This window comes from Nesoenas mayeri (genome assembly GCF_963082525.1).
Source record: "Nesoenas mayeri genome assembly, chromosome: Z".
NCBI lineage: Eukaryota > Metazoa > Chordata > Aves > Columbiformes > Columbidae > Nesoenas > Nesoenas mayeri.
Window position 1 is genome coordinate 1647920 of NC_137542.1, and position 21026 is coordinate 1668945.

Consider the following 21026-nt stretch of genomic DNA (forward strand, 5'->3'; position numbering starts at 1 on the left):
TTTACTTCATGCATCTACTAAAAATACATATTCATGTAACAAAATTGGAAGTACAGGCCATTGTTCACCTCCCAGGTGTGTCTACCTAGTTTTTAACTGAACACTCTAACTTGACATAAGTATACCTATGAAGTATTTTCTCTTCCTAACCTTGATATTTCAAGATACAGTTTTGCCATTTCCTGAAATTATTTTGTTCGCAATTTCATTATTTAACCTGATTTACTATATTATTTTTCATGCCTAACAATGGCTACAGTCTGTTTTCTTCTGCCTGTTTGACTTCAACATCTTAATCAATATTAACACGAATTAGTGTTTATTTGTGTTATAACATCTTGAACTCATCGTTGAGCTTCTCTTTTTTTATGTCTTGGATACTAACCAAGATACCATAGTTGGTTATAAAACTAGATAATTACTGATAATTTATATTACAGTTCCTTTAGTGGTAATTGTGATGCGTTCTTTGCTTCATTTGGGGTTTATTATAATCATACCATTTGCAAATCAGAGTTCTTTTTTTTTCTCTTTTACTGTACAAAACCAAACGTTTTTATGTGTGATATTTATATGTACTTCACCTTTTGTCACTTTCTGTGAGGCTAGTCGTATTTTCACTAGTACCGAGCTACGAGGATGGCAGAACATATGCCTCTCCATATGCACATTACAGAACTTCTCGGTGCATTTATTGGTGCTATCTTCATGGCTGTGGGGAATGTCTGCTATACTTTATTTTTCCTCCAAGTGAGTCACACCATTGTACATTTCAATTTGCAAGAGGCTTAAAGAGCCAAGAGCTGGTGTATATTACAACATGATAACTTCCCATCTGGTCAATGACAGACAAGTTTTATTTCAACTCAAATATTCTAAAAATGGCATTTTCTCAAGTCATTTAAAATATTATCTTTTATGAATCTAATTGACCAAACCTGTCCTTTTTTTTTTTATGGTTTGAAGGCAATGAGTGACATTATTAGGTATGATAATGTGGTATTCAAGGGAGGAAAAACTGAAACTCGATTGTATATTTTAACTGGATTAGTGAAGTGTTGAGTTTGCTTTCAGCCACAGCGCTAATTCTAGTGTGAATATAGTAATTGTTTTAATTTAAACCTTAATTACTAACTATTAATTGGTTCTTAACATATGTTAGAATTTATGTATTTATAACTAACCTTCAGCATAGAGAAATTAAGATAATAGTATAAGAATGCCAAGACCTAATGTTGAAAGCAAAATGTATTTTAAATACGGAAAAGTTATTTTGGCTGCAGGGTCTAACAAGTTTTAAATGCATATATATTTTTGATAAATATTATTAGAATCTATTATGCGCTTGTATGGAAAATCATCAAGCCAGGGTATATTGTCAACAGTTATATATAATGTACCAGATGAAAATCACAAAGCCGTACATGAGTTTTCATGGCAGGAAGATGTAGCTCCTGATAACGAAGGCTTTAGCTGATGCTGAAGGTGTTGTGTGTGTACTGGCAGATAATGTTTATGCCTGCATAGTTAATGAGTCAGTGCATATGTAGCTTTTACACTGGTGCATGTAAAATTTATGTGCATAGAGGTTTACATATGTGGTGCATAAACTCTCAGTGTTAGCAACTATTGTTGTATAAACTTGTAGCCAAAATGAATAAATACATTGGCTGAACATCAGCTGAAATTTAAATGTAAAACCTTCAAAATCATTAAAAATTAAACTTTCTAGGAAAAAAAGCACACGCAAGCCAATTTTGAAAACTTGAGAACAGTAGATACAATGGGTGATAAACATCTTGCGGGATGAGATTTTCTTTTTTTGATTTAATCTAATTGTTCCGGTGTGAGTTCAATGGCTCGTGTTGTGTCACTGGGTGAGTTCAGAGGAGACTCTGGAATATTTCTTTTTGGAAACCTAAACTTTTGCAGAACGTGGAAACTGCAAACGGAAAACAAACTGCAATCTCCTGAAAAGCTAATTGATTTGTTCTACACTTTCTCCCTGATGGCAAAGCAGTTATGCAACCAGTCTAATATTTCATGTGGATTTTTCAGGACATGTAATAACTGGTCACCCTAATGAGGAATCTTGCAGCCCTTTTGAGTATTCTCTCTGTTTCTTTAATTAAAATCTTCATATACTTTGTTCAGGACACTTTAGAGCTGTTACTAACGTAATAGTGAACTAAAGAATAATAGCCTTAAAGTTATTCAAGCACAAAAAAAATTTTAAAAATGTGTAAAAAAATCCTTTTTGCCTCCTAGAACAAGGCAAACATGGTTCCATGAAAGAGATAACTGAGGTTGCTTTGTATCAGTTATAACTTTGGCAGACTACCAAATGTTAATTTGCTTTTAGCTAGTTGAGATTAAATGTAATTCCTTCCCTGAGCTGCCTTAAAGTAAGCAACCATGAAAGCATTTTGAGAGTAATCTGGGAGGAATTGACATTTAAGGGAGTTAGCATTACATCTGCACTTTAAGGTTATTAATTTCGTAGATAAATTAACCTCATTATTTTGTCTTTGTCTTGTATTTTGAAAGGACTCCATCAGCCAGAGAAATAGCAACACAGGGCCAGCTGAAGCTGCTCCTGTCCCAGCCGTACTGTAATTTCAACTTGCTTTTGGAAACGTTGCTACATCACGATTGTCTCTTAGTGAAAATTTTGCTAAGAAGTTCAGGTAGGTATTGATATTGTCAATCATTGCATTACTGAAAACCACAGATTTTTAACTACTTAAATATTGAAGGAAGGCTGTCAGCCATTTTTCATGGGGTATCAGTAGCCATTCAGCTATCCTTAGGGCACTCCTTGGATGGGTAAGTGGGAATGTTTTGCAGTCCATCTGAGTATTCATAGTTTTAAAGCAGACTGCAATTTGATAAAAATAAACTCCTATTGTAAACGCAAAGGAGCCAAAAGGAGTTTGAACTTAATAGACCTTTGATACCACAGCTGCTTCACACAGATTTTTAAGTGGATTAATAGTCTGAAAGATCACTTTCAAAATTATGCTTCAACAGTGAAAAGCTTCTTAGAGGTTTTGTTTATTATATGTTTGTCACTGTAGGCATTCTAGAAGTACATTTATATGCTCCCTCATGTTAATGCTCTCATTAATGCCGCTATGAAAGTAGAATAAATAAAAGAGTGGTTCTACAAGGTTTTCTTTTCATTTTGCTAATACTGCGTTTGAAGCAACAAACCTTATCATGTCTTTCCTTTTAATACCTTTTGGATCAAATGATCAGATTTTTGAAGAGTTAACAGTATAATCACCTGTTTGACATATTTTTGCAGTAACAGTGAATGAGACTCTCCATTTCTATCTTTCTTTAGCAAAAGAATTCTCCCCTCTTATCAAAAAAACTATTAGGTCCACATAATATTAAATATAAATAATTTAGTTCTGTCATTTTAAAGTGGTCTGACATTCGTCAGGGGCACAACATTGCTTCCATTTCTGTCGTGTCTTATTGAGAGCTGCACTGCATCCACTTGCCTATTCAAATACCTGTCATCTTTTACGAAGACTGGCTAATGTTTGATCAGGATCATGTTCTTACCCTAGTGTTATCCAGTATTGAATTTTACTTGCTGCTTAAATTATCACAGGTATTAAGTGACAGAATGTATTAATCTATTGACTGACCAACCTCTTGAGCCTCGGGGAAATATGTGCTAGTTTGAATTAGAAAATGTGCTATTTACACAGACCTTATTAAAGTAATTACAACACTGGTGTGAATAAACTTTTAGTTGAGATAAAGTTGAAACCTGCGATGATCCGTATCTTCAAAATACATTTCAATAGGATTAATTGTCTAATAATAAAATGATTGTATTCGTTATTCCTTCACCTGTGCAGCAGCTGTCTGATGCTATAGAAGCTAATGTATTTTTTTTTTGAGCTGTTAGGTATTAGCACAAGGAAATTTGGACTAATAAGCTATACCTTAGTACTATCAGTAACAGTTTTGGATTCCTCTGTTCAGTAGGATCAAAGGCTTACAGACTTATATACTCATCGATACTAAAATTTTGCAATGTATAATATTATGCATGAAAACAGATAAAAAGCTAAGTGTACCATAGTTTTTGAGTGATTTACATGAGTGATAGCAAAACTCCCTTGTATTCAACTAGATGATAAGTATTTTTTTTAATCGAAAAAAGCTTTATCATGTTTTACTTTATTTTACACTTGGTCTTTCCTTTTCCCTGTAAAAAACAGACCAGCAGGCAAATATTCTGTGTAAAGAGGCGCTTATCTGTAGGTGTTTTTAGGTAATGATAACACTTTTTTGTATCGTGGGAATACTTTGGGATACTTACCATAGGCATCACGCAGAAACATTTAATTTCATTGCATTCTCATTGTTCTCATATGGTTGCAGCATGGTAAGGGTCAGAAATAACCTATGTTCCCTGTCATAGTAGGGAGTGCTGTTGGGATTGGCAAAGTTGTTATCTCAGTAGAAAGAGTGTTTTCAGGGAATGCATATGTGCGTGATTCAGTGTTGCTAAATATAAGAACTTTGGCATATTTGTTGACGCTATTGGAACTCCATATATGTACGTATAAGCTATCAGGACAGGGAGGTGATAAGATTTGGACTTTTGTTGCTTTTTTGTGCAATTTGATACAAGAAATGTATGTAAAAAGTAAAATGCTCCTCAAATATGAAGTTATCACATCAAAAATACCAAAGGCAATAAATCAAGAAACCCCAAACTGAACCACTTATTTGTCTCCAGCGAGTATGGCCACTGCGTAAAAGTCACCTTTGAAAAAACAATTAAAAAATTGGGTTTGCATATTAGAGCTCTATAACTTAAACTACCAGTCTAGATAACCTAGATGTATTGAATTATGGCTAATTACAGTGTAATATAATCCCAGAGTTGTTTTCTATAGGTCCAACATTCAACAAATTTATTCTAAGGCATGTTCTTGAGTGAGTGAGGGGTCTGGGGCCTTTGCTGTGCCTTTGTGAGGGGAAATAAGAAAGGCAGATATGTTAATTTTCTGTTAATTTTTAATTTTTTTTAATTCTCTGTTAATTTCAAGAAACAAATAACAGAGGAGTAAAGGAAGTGGCGCTTGCATAATATGAGTTACTGAATCCAGAAGGTGCTGATGTGAGAACAGGAAAGGTGACAGTGAAATCTGAGTGTTTCTAGCACAGTAGGTCTAAATGCACAGCATGCCAGCAGAACCATGTCTGACTTCTCGTTTGAGACTCTTTATTTCCAGGAACCAGAAGTTATTCTTTGTAATAAAAAGCAATAGCTTTATTGAATTGCATTGGCCCAACAGAGGACAAATACCAAAGGGAACCTCATCAGTCAACAGGCACCTCACCGTTTATCAATAGCAGAAAAGAAAGAGGTGACTGAGAAGTTGTCAACAAGGCCTTCAACCCAGCATTGCACCTCATAGATACTTTTCTTTAAGAAGAAGAGATGGTAACACCAAGTTGATGACGTACAATAGGAAAAGCAATGTATTCCTTTAGAAAAAACCCTTTACTCATTACAATGGACACATGAGGCTACAGTTGTTACAGAGAGTTAATTTCATTTACTACAAACAATTTTAAAGTCAATAGCGGCATGTGGAGATAAACTGGAAGAAAACCGCTTTCACAGCAGGACGGGCCATTGGCCGTTTCACCAGACGTTTTTGGCTTGCACAATGCGTATTTGAGAGACTAATGGAAGAGGGTATTGTGTAGCCTGTGCAGTTAAACCTAGATGATATCTTGGTCCCCACTAAAACTTTGAAATGAGAACTGATAGGAACATTTGCACATATTCTGTGATAAGGCTGCAAATCTGAAATTGGACCCAAAGAAATGTGAGATACCTCAAAAAGAGGTAATTTACCTTGCATGCATAAGCAGAGTGGGGAAGGGAGGATTTCCAGTATCAGCCAACTCCCTAGACATTAATAGATACAAAGAGTTTTCTAAGACTGTGCTTTGATAAACCGTTTTCTGGCAAGAGAAATTACTCAAAAATATATTTGTAGAATGGAAACATTTTTTCTTCCGCTACTCCAATTCTTTGCCACTTGTGCAGCAGCTTTTTAACTGCCACAATGTATAGTGTAGCATTTCAAGGCAAATTTTAAGCAGCAATTACATTTTAATTAAACATCATTAAGTTAATTAGTTTTAGGCATTTAAAGGTAAATAGCACTGATTTTTCTTAAATTACCCTGAAATAGCAGCGAAAGGTTTTAACTTTACAAACTGACCTCACTTGGGAAGGTATTACAAAAGAAAGTGTGCATTCCCTAAATAAACTACCATCTCCATTAAAAATCCTTGGCGTTGGCTAAATCTGTATAGCAATTTAAAACTTTTATTTGAAGTACTTGAAGGTGATTATTTTTGTACTTCCTTCTAATGACTCCTTGGGCTTAATAATTCTGAGGGACAATCTACCACACAACTGGAAAAACTAGCAAATGCATTAGTCCCGTAGTTTAACCACATGCAATTTTTGGGAAATACAGTCTTGCAGGCTTTTCCACAAAACTTGGGGGTTAATTTGCAACACTGTCCTCAATAGGAGAATACAAACATGTCTCTAAGAGGAATTTATATGCTTGTGCAGATATGCTGCTCCAGATATTTGTGGGTCATTTGGGATGGGATTGTGAGCGCAGACTCCAGAGCCCCTGAAAGTTTTCTTGGCTTCATCATGGTAGCAACTGCACCATGGTAGCCCAACGTTGAAACATCAGAAAACTATCTTTAAAGTGGAATCTCCTCAAAATACCCATTTGACTAATAAAATTATTAGATCTTGTACCAGTGTAACCAGCGTGGTGAAATGGTGGACGTATTTACTGGCATGATGTACTTGTAGTTGTGAGGTCAATAGCAAGGGGACCTTAATCAGATATCCTGTTCCTTTTGATGACTTTCCAGTGATAAGCTAAAGAAAACAGTAAACAGATTTTATGGATTTTCTGAAATATCAAACAGGAATTTCCATTTGGACTGTAAAAGAGCCGTGATGAAAATCACGTACCTCTTGACAAAGTTTGTGATAGTCTCTGTGGCTGCGTTATATGATCATACAGATAGCTTTTCAAAGACCTACTCATTTATGGCAAAGAAAACCTTTAGACTGAATATGTTTTAAGAGGGTAACTTGTTCAAAATTGATCCCAATACATGTGGTAGTACAAAGCAGGTAATGTGGCAACAGAAATAAATTCATTGTTACCTCATCGAATTTTGTCTAGCAGAATGGCATGATTTCCACATGCTGTTTCATAAAATCAGTGATGGAGGGACTCCCGTAGCAGTGATTTTTCCATTTGGCCCAGGTAAGACAGATTTCACAGAAGCCATTAACCCAGAGATTAATTAATGGAAGCTTCTTCTCAGATAGTTCAAAGTAAGATGTTTGGGGAGGAAAATTTCTAAAGGGAGCTGAATGAGAGAAATACTATGGGATTGGTGATCTATTAGTATATAGGCAAAAAAAGTAGTTTGCCAGTATGTTAATAATTTATGGGCAGCTGATGTAAAGTTTTTTACAGTCTTTTTGTCTTGTTTTCAAGTTTTTTAGTTGTCACAAATTCAGGATTCGTTGGGTTCACAGGTTGCAGCTGATATGGGAGATATTACTATTTGGGGTTTACTAAATTGGAATGGGTAGGGTTAAGATCCGCATTTCATTCAAGATTGAAGTACTATGATTTAAAATTTCTTTTTGGAATTAAAAACCAGAATAATAGACTTTCTGCCAAAATGAAGTCATATTCAAAGTTACAATAGATTCTAGCTGTCAAGGCTGACTGGAGAATGATTGCATTGGAGAGGAGCACTCTATGAGAGACAAGTAAAATGATCTACCAGAACAGATAGAGAAAGAATAGGGAAACAAAAACGGTGACAGAAGAAGCACTGAGAACATAGCACAAGGAAGCAAGTAGTGCAGGCTGCCTGCTGAAAGATTTTGTTCTGTAAACAAATAAAATACATGCTTTTTGCATTCTTTAAATTCTCATCAGCTGCTGTGATTTAAGCTATAAAGAAAGCAGAAGTTTTATGCTCGTGGCAAATAGAACTAACTTGCTCCATATTCACTTTCTCTACCTAAATGAAACAGCATGTAGGAATTTGAATTTTGGCTACATCTTTTGGTCAAAAAAGACAGCACAACTGTTTATAGCTTGTCTGTCTTGTTAGGATTCAATTGGGAAGAATTCTAGAGTCAATAACAGAAGATTTTCTAAACTGGGTAAGATCCATTTCATGGCTAAATCAGTTGCAGATAAGAGCTGGATGAGTGTGATAATGTCAGAAAGTTACTGGCAGGTATTTCTGTCAGTAAGAAAGAAATGTGGATAAGTTACATTAGCAAGTCTGCCTCTTTTAAATGTTTTTTTATAAATATATGGTACTATCCCAAGAGGTTAAGTGCATTATTTTGTCATGGGAAGAGTGATTCATTGTGACTGGTTAAGGCATAGCTGTTACTCACTAGATAAATGATTTTATTATAAAATGATTTATTAATAACATTAATAATATTTTTAATTTATTTTGGCATCTTCTGTCCATATGGAACATTGTGCTATGTGGAGATAACACATAGTAGATTTTCTTCAACAAATACCTAAGATATAGATGGTATTAGTGTATGGATGCAAGTCCTGCTAAAATGGAAAAGAAGCATCTCCTTTGAGCTTCCTATAGGAGCTTTAGATTTCCTTCACAGATTAGCTCTTGATATATAAATGCAATGAGTGGGAAAAAGATAAATATATAGAGGGAAGCATCAGTGGACAGTAAGTATGATGCCTATCGTATAAATATAGTTCTTATGTGATGATTAACAAGAAGGCTGCAATGGAGTTCAAACTAAGATGAATATTTAATGTTGTGACAGGTGAGCTAATAAATGTTAAAGAAAATTTCTAAGGCAAGAGGAATCTACATGTCTTTCTGCAGACTCCTAATTCATAATATTTAGCCAGCTGTACTGATCAAGTTGTTAAACCTTTCAGCCAGCTGACATTATCCATGCCAGTTCATCAGTCAGAAAAGTCAAGGATGTTGCATTTCAGCTGGAGCTTTGAAGGGTCAGGTACTCTTATGATAAAGGCAACTATCTGCTTCAGGGTAGAAGAAGAAAAATCTGATGAAAGCATACTGATCTTGTGATGTTTAGCCTCTGAATGGCTCCCGAATGGATTCCTGAAGGTCTTGCTTAAAAGCACAAGACTTGTGTTATACACTGGTGTCCTGGTTTTGTTTAAAACAAGACCAATTTTCTTTTAATGAATTTTCCTTTCAGCTAAATTCTCCTAGCTGCATTTATCTGAAGCTGGCTGCATGTTTTTCAGACAGTGTTATCTCTGGAGCTGATAACAGCAGGAATGGTGTGCAGAAAAGGTCCAGGTTTATACTTATTACTGTGGCAGCCAAGGTCACTGATAAATTTTGGACGTTCCCACAAGTGGAATGGTCACACTTGCAGGGAGGGGTGGACAGAACAAGTGACCAAAATTGACCAACTAGGTATTCCATGCCATCCACATCATATGCTGTGTAAAACTGGGAGCACAGCAGGGTCTCGCTGTCTTTGTCCATGGCCAGAATCTGAAGAGGACCCTGCCTGTCCTGCCTGTGACCCTAGGCCTGGTTCCAGGTCCTGCGTCCATGGATCCAGTTCTGTTTTACTGTGAAGTCCATCCCAGGAACCTGGGTGCCTGCATTATTTTATTATTCGCAGTAGTATTAGAGCATTTTTAACTTTCCAACTTGTCTCTCTCCCTTTTTCTCCTTTTCCTTTTCCTTAGTGGGGAGGGCAGGGGTGAACAGAGAGCATCTGCCATGGTTTATTGTTGCCCTGCAATAAACAGTGACAGATTTATTGTCACCCAACATGGGGCGAGAGAGCGGGGCTAAGAGGGGCCTCTGGCCATCTGCCCGAGCAGCTTACCAGGTAGCACAAGCGAAAGAGCATTGAACTCCGGTTTGAGCAGTCGAGTTCTCATCGCAGAATCACAGGCTCTGGCACCTCCAGCAAACAAGTTTCTGCTCATGTTCATAGAATCATAGAATCACTTCAGTTTGAAGAGACCCTCAGGATCATTGAGTCCAACCATAACCCAACTCTGGCACTAACCCATGTCCCAAGAACCTCGCCTAAACACCTTTTAAACCCCTCCAGGGCTGGTGACTCCAGCACTGCCCTGGGCAGCCTGTTCAATGCCCCACAGCCCTTTGGGGAAGAAATTGTCCCCAGATCCAACCTCAACCTCCCCTGGCGCAACTTGAGGCCGTTTCCTCTGCTCCTGGCGCTTGTTCCTGGGGAGCAGAGCCCGACCCCCCTGGCTCCAAGCTCCTTTCAGGCAGTTCAGAGATCAGAAGGTCTCCCCTCAGCTCCTGTTCTCCAGCTGAACCCCCAGGTCCCTCAGTCTCCATCACATTGTGCTCCAGCCCCTCACCAGCTCCGTTCCCTCCTCTGCACTCTCTCTGGTGCCTCAATGTCCTTCTGATGATGAGGGGCCCAGAACTGCCCCAGGGTTGGCGGTTTGTCCTCCCCAGGTCCCAGCACAGGGACGGTCACTGCCCTGGGCCTGCTGGCCACCTCAGTGCTGGTACCAGCCAGGATCCTGTGGCCCCTTGGCCACCTGGGCACACGCTGGCTCATGTTCAGCCGCTGTCACCAACACCCCCAGGGCCTTTTCCAGCCGCTCTGCCCCAGCTGCAGCGTTCATGGGGTTGTTGTGACCCCAGTGCAGGACTCGGCACTTGGCCTTGTTGAACTTCATACAACTGGCTTCAGCCCATCGATCCAGCCGGTCCAGACCCCTCTGTACGGCCATCCCACCCTCCAGCACATCAACACTCCCACCCAGTTTGTTTTTACAGAAACTCTCACTTTTACAAACTCGAAATTTGAATTACAAATGTTTAATTGGTCCTATCTCTGGTCATCTGTTACTATTGTTAACATCAAAAGTATATTTCAGAAATATGTGTGGACCCGAGGTCTTTAACATTAGCACAGGTCAACACCATTGAGTTATATTCTTTCAAACAGAGGTTTAAACACGTCATAATCCTTCAGCTGGCAGAATGTGTTGCAATAATTATGAAAAACATTGAGAAATACATGTTATGTAATAGCTTACCGCTCAAACCTATGGAAATCAATAGTTATCTTTGAAAACAGGTATCTGTATCTTAGCAGGGCTGAGATTCTGTTTTAAGGAACGGATTTCTTCTCGATTTCATCTTACAATGAAAAACAAAGCCAACTTATTTTGAGAACTATGCAGCTGCTGCTTTATTTTATGTAACTAAATAGAATTCTGTTATTTTACATGACTAATATATCTGTTAGAGCAGTTAAGCAGTAATAATTCTTTTAATGTGGTTCTACAGAAGTAGTACAATTTACTTCTGGTTAATATTTAGTAAACAAGCAAATTACAATTATGTACTGAGTGCATTTTGAATTAAATAAGGAAATGCCATAGTTTGTAAACATGCTTGAGACTTTTTTTAATAGCTACATATAATTCAGGAAGACATTCAAATATCATTATGCAGAGGAAGACCAGATTTCAGTATCTGTAAGTATTATTATTGTTTGAAATATTATTCAGATACAGTTTGCAGTTTGTTTTTATTAATAGTATCTATTACTGTGAACTTGAATTACTTGGAAATTACTGTAACCATGTTTATGTTTATTTTGAAGGAAATGAAGTATTGAATCGTGATGAACAAAGGTCTATCTTGGAACAGATGAATAACAAACAGCCTACTCTGATTGAAATGATCTTCACAGTGTTGTCTTGTTGCACTTTATCACCCAAATCCCTTGGCATTGCTTTTGAGACCTACATGGAAAAAAAGCAGTTGTGGAATTCCTTATACAATATGACAGGTATTTAGTTTATTAATAAGTATTTAACATCTGATGTTAGACCTTGTCAGTTTTCAGACATGTAGTGCATATTATTTGTACTTTAATAAATCAGATGAAACTATGGAAGCTTAATTGAAAATTATAGTTTAATCAAAGTGTTTCGAGCCATCAGGTTGCCATAGCAGTGGTGAAAATTTGGAAGAAATCAGGGGTTATGGAGCACTGTGGTCAATCAGGATCCTGATTTCCTTGTCTGTCTTACCAGCAGGCTGGCAGAAGGTATTTTCTGTACCTCGCTTCCAATACAAGTTCCTTGTTTCTGCGAATTACATAGCTGCAGACATTTGCCACTATTTAAAAGTAAGAAATAATTAAAGAAGGATGGAAAAAGAAAAGGAAGGACTCCTGTTGAGGGAGACGTAGTCTGGTGGGCATATAGACTCTGCTGTCAACAGGGTCCTGATTTTCCATGGAGAGGGGGAGCTGCCCTCACAATTATAGCGACTAATCCTGCCCCTAAGGAAAACGGTATTGAACCAGAAAAGAGAGGTGAGGTTTAGATGGGTGATCTTGCAAATGACGGCTGAAATGCAGGAAAACTCAAAAGAAAGGAAGAAGATGGGGGAGTGCAAGAGGGGAGATACAAATATCACAAAGGCAAAAAAAGGTGGTGGTAAAAGTGCTCAGATATTCCCTAGAGAAAAATAGCACCACAAAAAGTGGAAGTTTAAAGCGTAAGAGGAAGGAAAATACAGAAATATCACAGGGAAGCTTCCAGAAAGGCCGCGCAAAGAAGAATTAAACTTAGATCAGCAAAATGTACGGACAAGCAACGTGGCAAGAAAAGGACCTGACATGTCAAAAGACATCTCGGGTGCGTCCTGCAGCACTCTGCCCGACAACTGCTGCGCCACGGCGATGGGGAAACTGCAATTCTCCGTGCTATTAAGAATGTGGAGAAGATTGATACTTGTCGTAATGTCAATAACGGTATTTAGGATGGTCTATTTTCAACATGCAGTCTCTGATAACATGCTATGTCTTTGTTGATGACTATTATTTGTATGCATTTTTCTTGCCAAAATGTTATTTTTCCCTTGCTGTTTTCTAGCGTAACGGTTTGGGTATCTAATAAACACAACCTCATTAATACTGTCAAGACAAGCAAGTGTAGAAAACCAGGTCTACCCATTCGCCTTATCGATGTCGAACAAATAGTTAAATGTATTCCATATAAAAAGGAAGATGTCAGTCGGCTTAAATTAATTTTTTATAAATGCATTGATGGAGAAATGAGGATGAAGGAAATAAATTAATTTGTATTTTTTGTCAGTGCTGTATTAAGGTGGTACAAGATGCTACATTGTTTTGCTCTTTGATTTGTAACAGACCAATAGGTCTGAGTTACCGTGAATCATAATGGCTTTACTTTTCTTTCCCTAAGAATTCCGAAACACTTATTTCTGTAACAGATTTACACAAATGACTACACTAACTGAATATTTAATAATTCTTCCTTCTGAAGTTTCCAGTTGTGGTGAGTCGGAGCCAGAGGTCATCAGATGCTTGAAGTTGACTTTGATTAATTCAGTCAAGGGTATTGTGAAGCAGATAATTTCTTTGATGCATTCATGGGAGGCAGCAGAAAACTATGGAACGTACCAGCACAAGCAAATAGTTCCTGAAACTTTACTGAAAACGGTTCCAAAGGAATGGAATTACACTCCTCGGGAAATGAAGAGGAAGGAATCTGGGAAGTGTGGGTGAAATTTGTACATTTTTGTAAATTCGTCATGAAAGCTTGTTACCCCCTTATTGAGTACATATCAAAAGTGAACAATCGGAGTTCATGAGTGTTGCAGTTTGAGATTTAACAAAACAATTCCCGAATGTCCTGTGGGGTTCTTTTTGAAGTACATACTTAGCAGTAAAATTCAATTATTCTTTCTCGAGGCTTACGCCCATGCACACACAAACAAGCTTTTAAAAATAATCAGTATTGTAGTACTGATAATAATAGTACTGAAAATGTTTTTATCATCTGGCAGCAATAAGGTGCGATTCAGGCAGAGTAAAGCACAGTGTCTGTGCTCTTGTCGTGATGGCTGTAACCAGTTCTTCTCTTAGTTTTCACCTTTTCAGTCAGGACTGTTTAAATTTGGATACACAATGTTGACTGAAATGATAACAACTTATTCACCCCAGCTTTGCCACACAGCAATTTAGTTTTGAATAGCTACCGCTTGGTTGTTGAAACAGTTCCTGAAGAAAGAGAAATAATTAATATTCATAGGAAGAGATATTTTGAAGGTGATTAGATGTAAAGTTGACCTGTGGTATATACTTCCATAAATTACTGTGCCTAAAGCCTCTGTTATTTGAAAAGGCTAACGCCTGGAAACATTTCACCATAAATTTATTGCCACCAAAATCTTACCTGATTATTTGCAATACTACAGCATCACTAGTATATTATGGCATGAAGTTTTGATTGAGGGCAAGCCAGGCAATCAATCCGTTCTTTCTTTACATATATTTTGTGTTCAGCATCTCGAGGCACATTTGTGCACTGTCACTTCAGTCCCACTTCAGTCTAGAACTTGGGTGGCAGCTTTAGGCTATCGCTAAGCCTGAACTGATACGTTGTGTGAGAGGTAAGACTCAGATATAGTGACAGATTAAATTGGTTATCTGACACCTAGAACAGAGCTGGCTTAAAACAAAACCCAACCAAACAAACACAGGAGTTGAGAATACAAATGCAATGAGTCCAGGGTTTTCTTGGTTCGTTTGGGTTTTGTTTTGGCTTCTTAGTTTTTTTCAAATCTTGACTTGACTCTGTGTTGTGGGTCATATTCTGGTATATTTTTTTCACTTTAGATATGTCTTGGTCTTCGAGCAGCATATTTTCTGTAGTTATTTCCGTACCTACTTTTAATATCGGGAATACTTAAAATACTGTACTTTATGTGGAAGTTGATAAACTGAAGTTTTGTAGGTTTGAACATAGAAGGGGATTGATAGAAAACTAAACATTATAAATGTATGTAATATCCTGAGATACTTAGTGCAATATTGCACTCCTGAAGTTGAAAAAATATTACACTGCAATCCTGAAGACAACTTTTTTACCATTGTTGTCTTTTTTTGTTTATTCCATAAAAACTGTGCACAGCAGGACTAATTGGTAAGAGGGTTACAGTCTGAATCCACATTTTCTAGGTTCTCTGTTTTTAATTAATTTTATTGTTTAGATTTTGTGGGACTTATGTGGAGGAAGCAGAACTGAATCCAAAGTAGAGTGTCGAGTACTTAAGCTTTTTCCCAATTTTCAGTACAAAAGAAAGTTAGAAATTATCATACAACATTCAGAAGCATGCTGCGGTAGAACTAGAATGTTAATGTTAATCATATCTTCTTTTCTTTCTTTTTTTAAGGCTTCACGAGGCTTGCAGCTCAGGCGGTATCTATTGTAATCAGCAAGTTACCTACAGTGATTGCATGTTTGCCTCCCCCAATTAAGTACTTCTTTTTTCTGGCTGAGAGAAAAATGTCAAGAAACTTTGCTGAATTGAGGAAAGCTGGTCTGCTTGTCTGGAACTTGATTGTAATTATATGTCGGATATTTGAGGATGGAAATACTGCAGAACTTTTAACAGGTGCAACACTTGACAGATGGAGCAAAGAAAAACTCAGTTTAGTTCGTGTGTGCTTAGAAAGTATTATGGGAAAACAGAAAAGTGGTCCTAAGCAAGTGACCCAGAAGGTTATACAAAGCATTGAACAGCAAAGACCAAACTGGATTGAAAGCCAGTTGCTGAAGGCAAGAAAATTGAGCACAGACTGGTAAGAACGTAGTATTTTTCAAACGCCGTTGTTTGTTCTTTATTTTACCGGATTATTGGCATGTTTGTGGCTATTGTTCAATTTTAACAATAACAGATGAACAGTGATCTTATATGAAATATATTAGTTCTTAATATTGGTGGCTTTATAGCATGTTTTTGCAACCTAATTGCGTTGTTGAAGCTAAACCGTGGTTCTTTCATCAGAACCGTGTCTTCATACTACTTAGATTTCATATTTGTGGACAGTTTAGTGGGTGTATCTTTCAGAATTTGAACAGGTACACTGACCAGAAGGCACCACGTTGTATTCATAAATTAATTTTGCTCTGCTGATTAAATGAAGAGGGACTACGAAAAGCTCTCAGTGTTCATCTGTGATTAAAAAGTGAGCACACTTCATTTTAAAACACAGCAAACCCGGAGGGCAAGTAGGATATATCAAAACAAGACAAGGAGAGTACCCTGCTGTGCCTTTCTCAGGAAATATCAACCTTCCCTGCAGATCTGACATTAGGGTCCAATTGTTTTAAATCCTTGTAATGATTTTTCAAGGAGTTTTGTACGCCTTAGTGTGTCTGTAGTTTAGTCTCTTTTACTGGTGAAGTCATGTACCATTTGGTAAAAATACTATTAATTATCTTTCCAGTGTTGGATTTATTGGAGTTACAGGGCTTACTGAATTTAATCATTGACTACTGAAAGTAATATCGCTTTTTTCTGATGAATATTCTTGAAGATTGTGGTCGTTGCTATCCTGACAGTAATTGCCCATATAAACAAAGGATATAGCGGTTGTATGTCGGAATTGCTGATGGAGCGAACAGACGTTCATGCAGCGTTTCAAGGGACAGTACCTATTTCTACGAGTAGTCAGTAATAGTGTCACACGAATGCTCATTGACATTGACCTTTGTAATCTTTACATTTCCATTTAATACTAATTTACAAGCTCTAATCCAGCGATTAAAAGATTGAAGCCAGATGCCGGTGGCTGAAGGAGTCATTGAATAAAAAACCCATAATGATAATGTGTAAATTGATACTTAAACAGAATGGTTCCATAATACAATTTCTCATGTCACTGAGAGAATAGGTTTTGCTTAAATAATACTAATGCAGGGTAAGACAATACTGTGGATATTATCCAAAAACTAAAACTTTAGTGTTGACACTTCTTGTTAAGCTGAACATTTTAAATTTGTATACTCTATATTCTTTTCTAACATACTGCAAAAATGCTGCATTACCCATCAGGTACTGTGGGAAATAAGGACGGAAGAGTGTTTTCTGTATGTGTACAGCATCAACCAAAATGAGAACTAGTTTGTGACCAGGACTCCTAATTTTAAGCTTTAGAAACTGAGGAATGCATTGTCTGCTCTCCAAGTGAGCAGTTACACATTGCAGTTATGAAACTGAGTCCCCTGGCTTTGCGGGATTTCTGCAATAGAAGTCGAGCATAGATGTTATTTTTCCATTTTATAGTGAAAAATAATGAGTAAATGGAAAAAAAAAACCCACCAAGATCTAGTTAATAAATAGCTGAGATGTGCAATGTAGAGATAAATATTGTTGTAAAGGCAAACTGTAAAACTAATGTATTAAAGCTCAAATATCAATTAAACTAAGTAATGATCACATAATCATTAAACTAAAAGCAGCTCTTTCAAGAGGAGACTTGTGCTGTGTCATTTGTTTGAAATAGGAATGTTTACATTTGAAAACCTAAGTTTCTGTAAAATTATGTTCTGTTTAGCATTTTCATAATTATTTTGTGAGTAAATGTATGAACATGCATTTATAAATGTATATATATATACATACACCAAATGTTTATGTATTTTTAATAGATACAGCGTGTGGAAGAAAATAAAAACCATAAATTTATTTGGGATTCACCTACAGTTGTGAAAACATCTTTAAAGTGCACTGGATTCTTATAAGCTAATGCCTTGCTTGATTTTGTGTTGCTGTTATCAGTACTGCTAGCTACATAAACAGTCTAAATATTATGTAAGTTCTCCCACCGCGGCGTACAAATTTAACTTATTTTTTTTTGCAAAATTTAAAAGAAAAAAAGGAGAATCTTCAGTGAAAGGCTCGGGGAGTGGCAGTTGTATGCATTGCCTGTCTAGTGTGCTGCCTGCAAGCATTGCTATTCATTAAAATAACCTTCACTTTATAGTAGCACCAAAGCCGTAAACAGTCACGTTGGATTCTGAAGAACACGCGTCCCGGGAAGAAAAGCAGCGTCTGCCTTTGCAAAGTAATTTGTCGAGCTGAAGATTATTGTTTCCCATCATGGTGACCCTGCCGTGGCTGGCTGGGCGCGTACGCAGATGAAGATGAATGCAGTTATTCCTTGGCTGAGGTCTGCCTCTTTCAGGGCACATTCTTCCTAATGACATGATTGATAGGCAGTCCCAAATCCGGAGAGGAACTCATTAATCATCGCGCCGACTGAATCCAATCATCTGCTTCACCTGCGCAGTGACGGACGGGGAAGGAGACGATTTGGGCGCTGACACTGATACACTCATTGCCAGAGGTCCCCAACTTCTACAATGCCACAAGTTCCACAAGAAGTTGAGGCCGCGTCCACACGTGTCATTGAAAGATCAGCCTTAAGCGTGCTTTAATTTTAGAGATCGATTCCTTTGAAGCTTTTCTGTAAAATACACCATAATAACAGAGTATCGCTTACTCCCATTCAGCAAAGAACAAAATTACAGTTTATATTCCAAAACCATTTGCTCTGCGGGACGTTCTGAAGCTGCATGTGGAAGCAATATCAGCTTTAATGTCCAGCAGCTGTGTAGCGTTTAAGCCAGCCCGCAGGTCAAACAGCAGCTTTGAGCAGAACTAACTTGGTAATCACGGCACACGCTCAACAGTAAACCACAGCTTACAGCTGACCATACCAAAGTATTTGTTGTTTTATTTTCTTTGTAATTCTATAATAATAAAATACTTGTTTGTTTGCGTTTTTTAATTCGGAACGCCTCTTTGTTAGATTTTAAATTAAGCCAAAAATGACTATAGAAGGGGTAATATATTCTCTTGGTCTTTCAACTTCTTGACGTGTCTTCGTCAAGGTGCCAACATATATGCATGCTGCAGCTCTAATATATGAGGAAAAGCATTAGTTTCAGTATATCTTTTTCTTTAACGCTTTCTCAATGTGCAATACTAAGCAAGTGTGGAGCTGGTAACCTACATTTGTATGCAGAGAGAGCAATCTTAACAGTGGTCACAGTTTTGAATGCACATTTTTCAAGTCATTTGAGCTTGTGACCTTCAGATTTTTCTGTAGCAGCTTCACACAAATACTTTTAAGAAGAAAAAACAAGGAACAGCACAGGGCAAAAAGCGCAACAAGTGGGAAATAGGTACGTTTGAAATGGTTACCACCATACCAGTGGGAAGAAAAAGACTTCAATTTAAAACTTCTAACCTATACTTAGAGTAATGGCTACCTTTCTGACATGTTAATTAGGCTTTAATATGTGCAGCGACAGGCAAAGAAACATGTACAAAAGATCAAATTCAAATGCCACTTCTAGTAGCAAAGATACTTCTCTAGTGGAAAAGAACTAAAAAATATTTGCTCCTTGCGTGTCTTTGGAGTGAAAAATGTTTCATGTTTTCGTCTTTCAGATGAGAACCATTAAAACGTGTATAGTAAAAAAAGTTATTTAGCATTTAGTGTGTATTTGTATAAAGCTTCGGAGATGTGTATCCAGCAACGTTTGTTTTGTTCAAGCGAAGCTTTCATAGGGTTTTTTAACATGTATTTTTATCCGACTGTGCATCAATACTGTGATTTTCGGAAAATCAACTTGAGAATATCCGTGTCTCTTCTGTTTTCCAGCGCCTCAGTGCCAGCGGAAGGTGCAACGCTAGAGGATGGAGGTATTGCGCTTGGATTCACCGAGCAGAAAATAAACATGATGGTCCTGGATATCTGCCACAAACCAGGTGGCAGCGAGTACCTGAGGCAAATTTATCACATCATCCGGCTCAATGAGGTAGGGAAACGGCCTTTTTACCGAGCAATTAGGTGTGTACTGGCCTGAGGCAGCGTCTGCTGGCAGCTAAGGGTTAGTCAAGGAGGTGATAATGCTTCTTAAAGTCAATATGAAACCCTATATTGTATTGTAATGGAACCCATTCAGTTAAGGCTTTTCTGCATTTGTACAGAAAGGATTACTTTATGGGAAACAATGTAGATTTTATTTATGTACTTAAACAGTAGTATGGCTCATAAACTTCCTTCAGATTTATATTGCAGACCGTAGATACATTTTTAAGGAATTTGAACACAGTTAAAAATATATATATATATAAAATAAATCATCAGGGTTACCGAAGAATTGTCTGTTATGAGAGGTAAAATTAAATGCAGTAAATCAATTCCTCTGATTTAAAAAACAAAATAAAGCAAAACCCCCTTTGTCTGTACTGAGGAAATAAATGCATCCACATGAAAACCCTACTTAATACAGATAACTCTGTTAAAGTGCTTTCAAAATTGCAGTAACCAAATTCAGATTTGTTTGCTGCACATGGAATTCGGGCAATGTGAAAGAATTACCTCATTATTTCTTAGGCTGTATGAAATTGCCCCGAGTTATCAAAAGCGTTCTGATTTTATACACCAAAATAAACACAGATTTGCTAAAATTGTGTGATAACACAGACCCACACAGCTTAATTAAGAAAGTCCTCTTTATTAGCTTTAATTACTAAATTGCTGTTCCTTGCAGTGATCTTAACAGCACCTGTTTATTCATTCAAGTGTACGGAGGTGTTTATAATGAAATGCAAAATAGGGCAAATATACAGGCCAAGATTTTCCTTTTGAAACAAATTGATGGCAGAAAATGAATCAGGCAGCTACATCTGTATGAAGGCAACAGAGTGCAGCTCGGTACTGGCACTGTTCTTCTGAAAATCAACTGTTTAGTTCCTAAGTACAGGCTTAAAAGCAACCTTTATGCATCTACATTTGGAAGCTTTAGAAGCAATGTACGTAGGGATGGCAACCTAATATTAATACAATACAGAATCTTTTCAAGTTTCATCTCAAACAATTAAATGGTTCAGAAACTGAAGTGAAAATTATTACTGTAATACAGCTCAAACAAAACCTTTTCACCCGGAGCACATTCAGGATTACTCTGAGTATAATGGAGTGAAGGAAAGATGATGAGCAAGACCTCCAAAAATAGTATAAAATCCAGTAGTTAGGGCAGTCA

At 37.2% G+C, this 21026-nt stretch overlaps 1 protein-coding gene across 1 annotated transcript in view; it reads left to right on the forward strand.

The window, feature by feature from the left end:
- Positions 1-21026, forward strand: part of KIAA0825 — a gene marked incomplete at its 3' end in the record, with an annotated part of 208245 nt that overhangs the window by 67293 nt on the left and 119926 nt on the right. Inside the window, exons 12-16 of the mRNA XM_080362066.1 lie at positions 2548-2687; positions 11750-11938; positions 13446-13679; positions 15358-15766; positions 19640-19796. Of these exons, the coding sequence (XP_080218192.1) occupies positions 2548-2687; positions 11750-11938; positions 13446-13679; positions 15358-15766; positions 19640-19796 (1129 nt within the window). The remainder of the gene's footprint in view (positions 1-2547; positions 2688-11749; positions 11939-13445; positions 13680-15357; positions 15767-19639; positions 19797-21026) is intronic.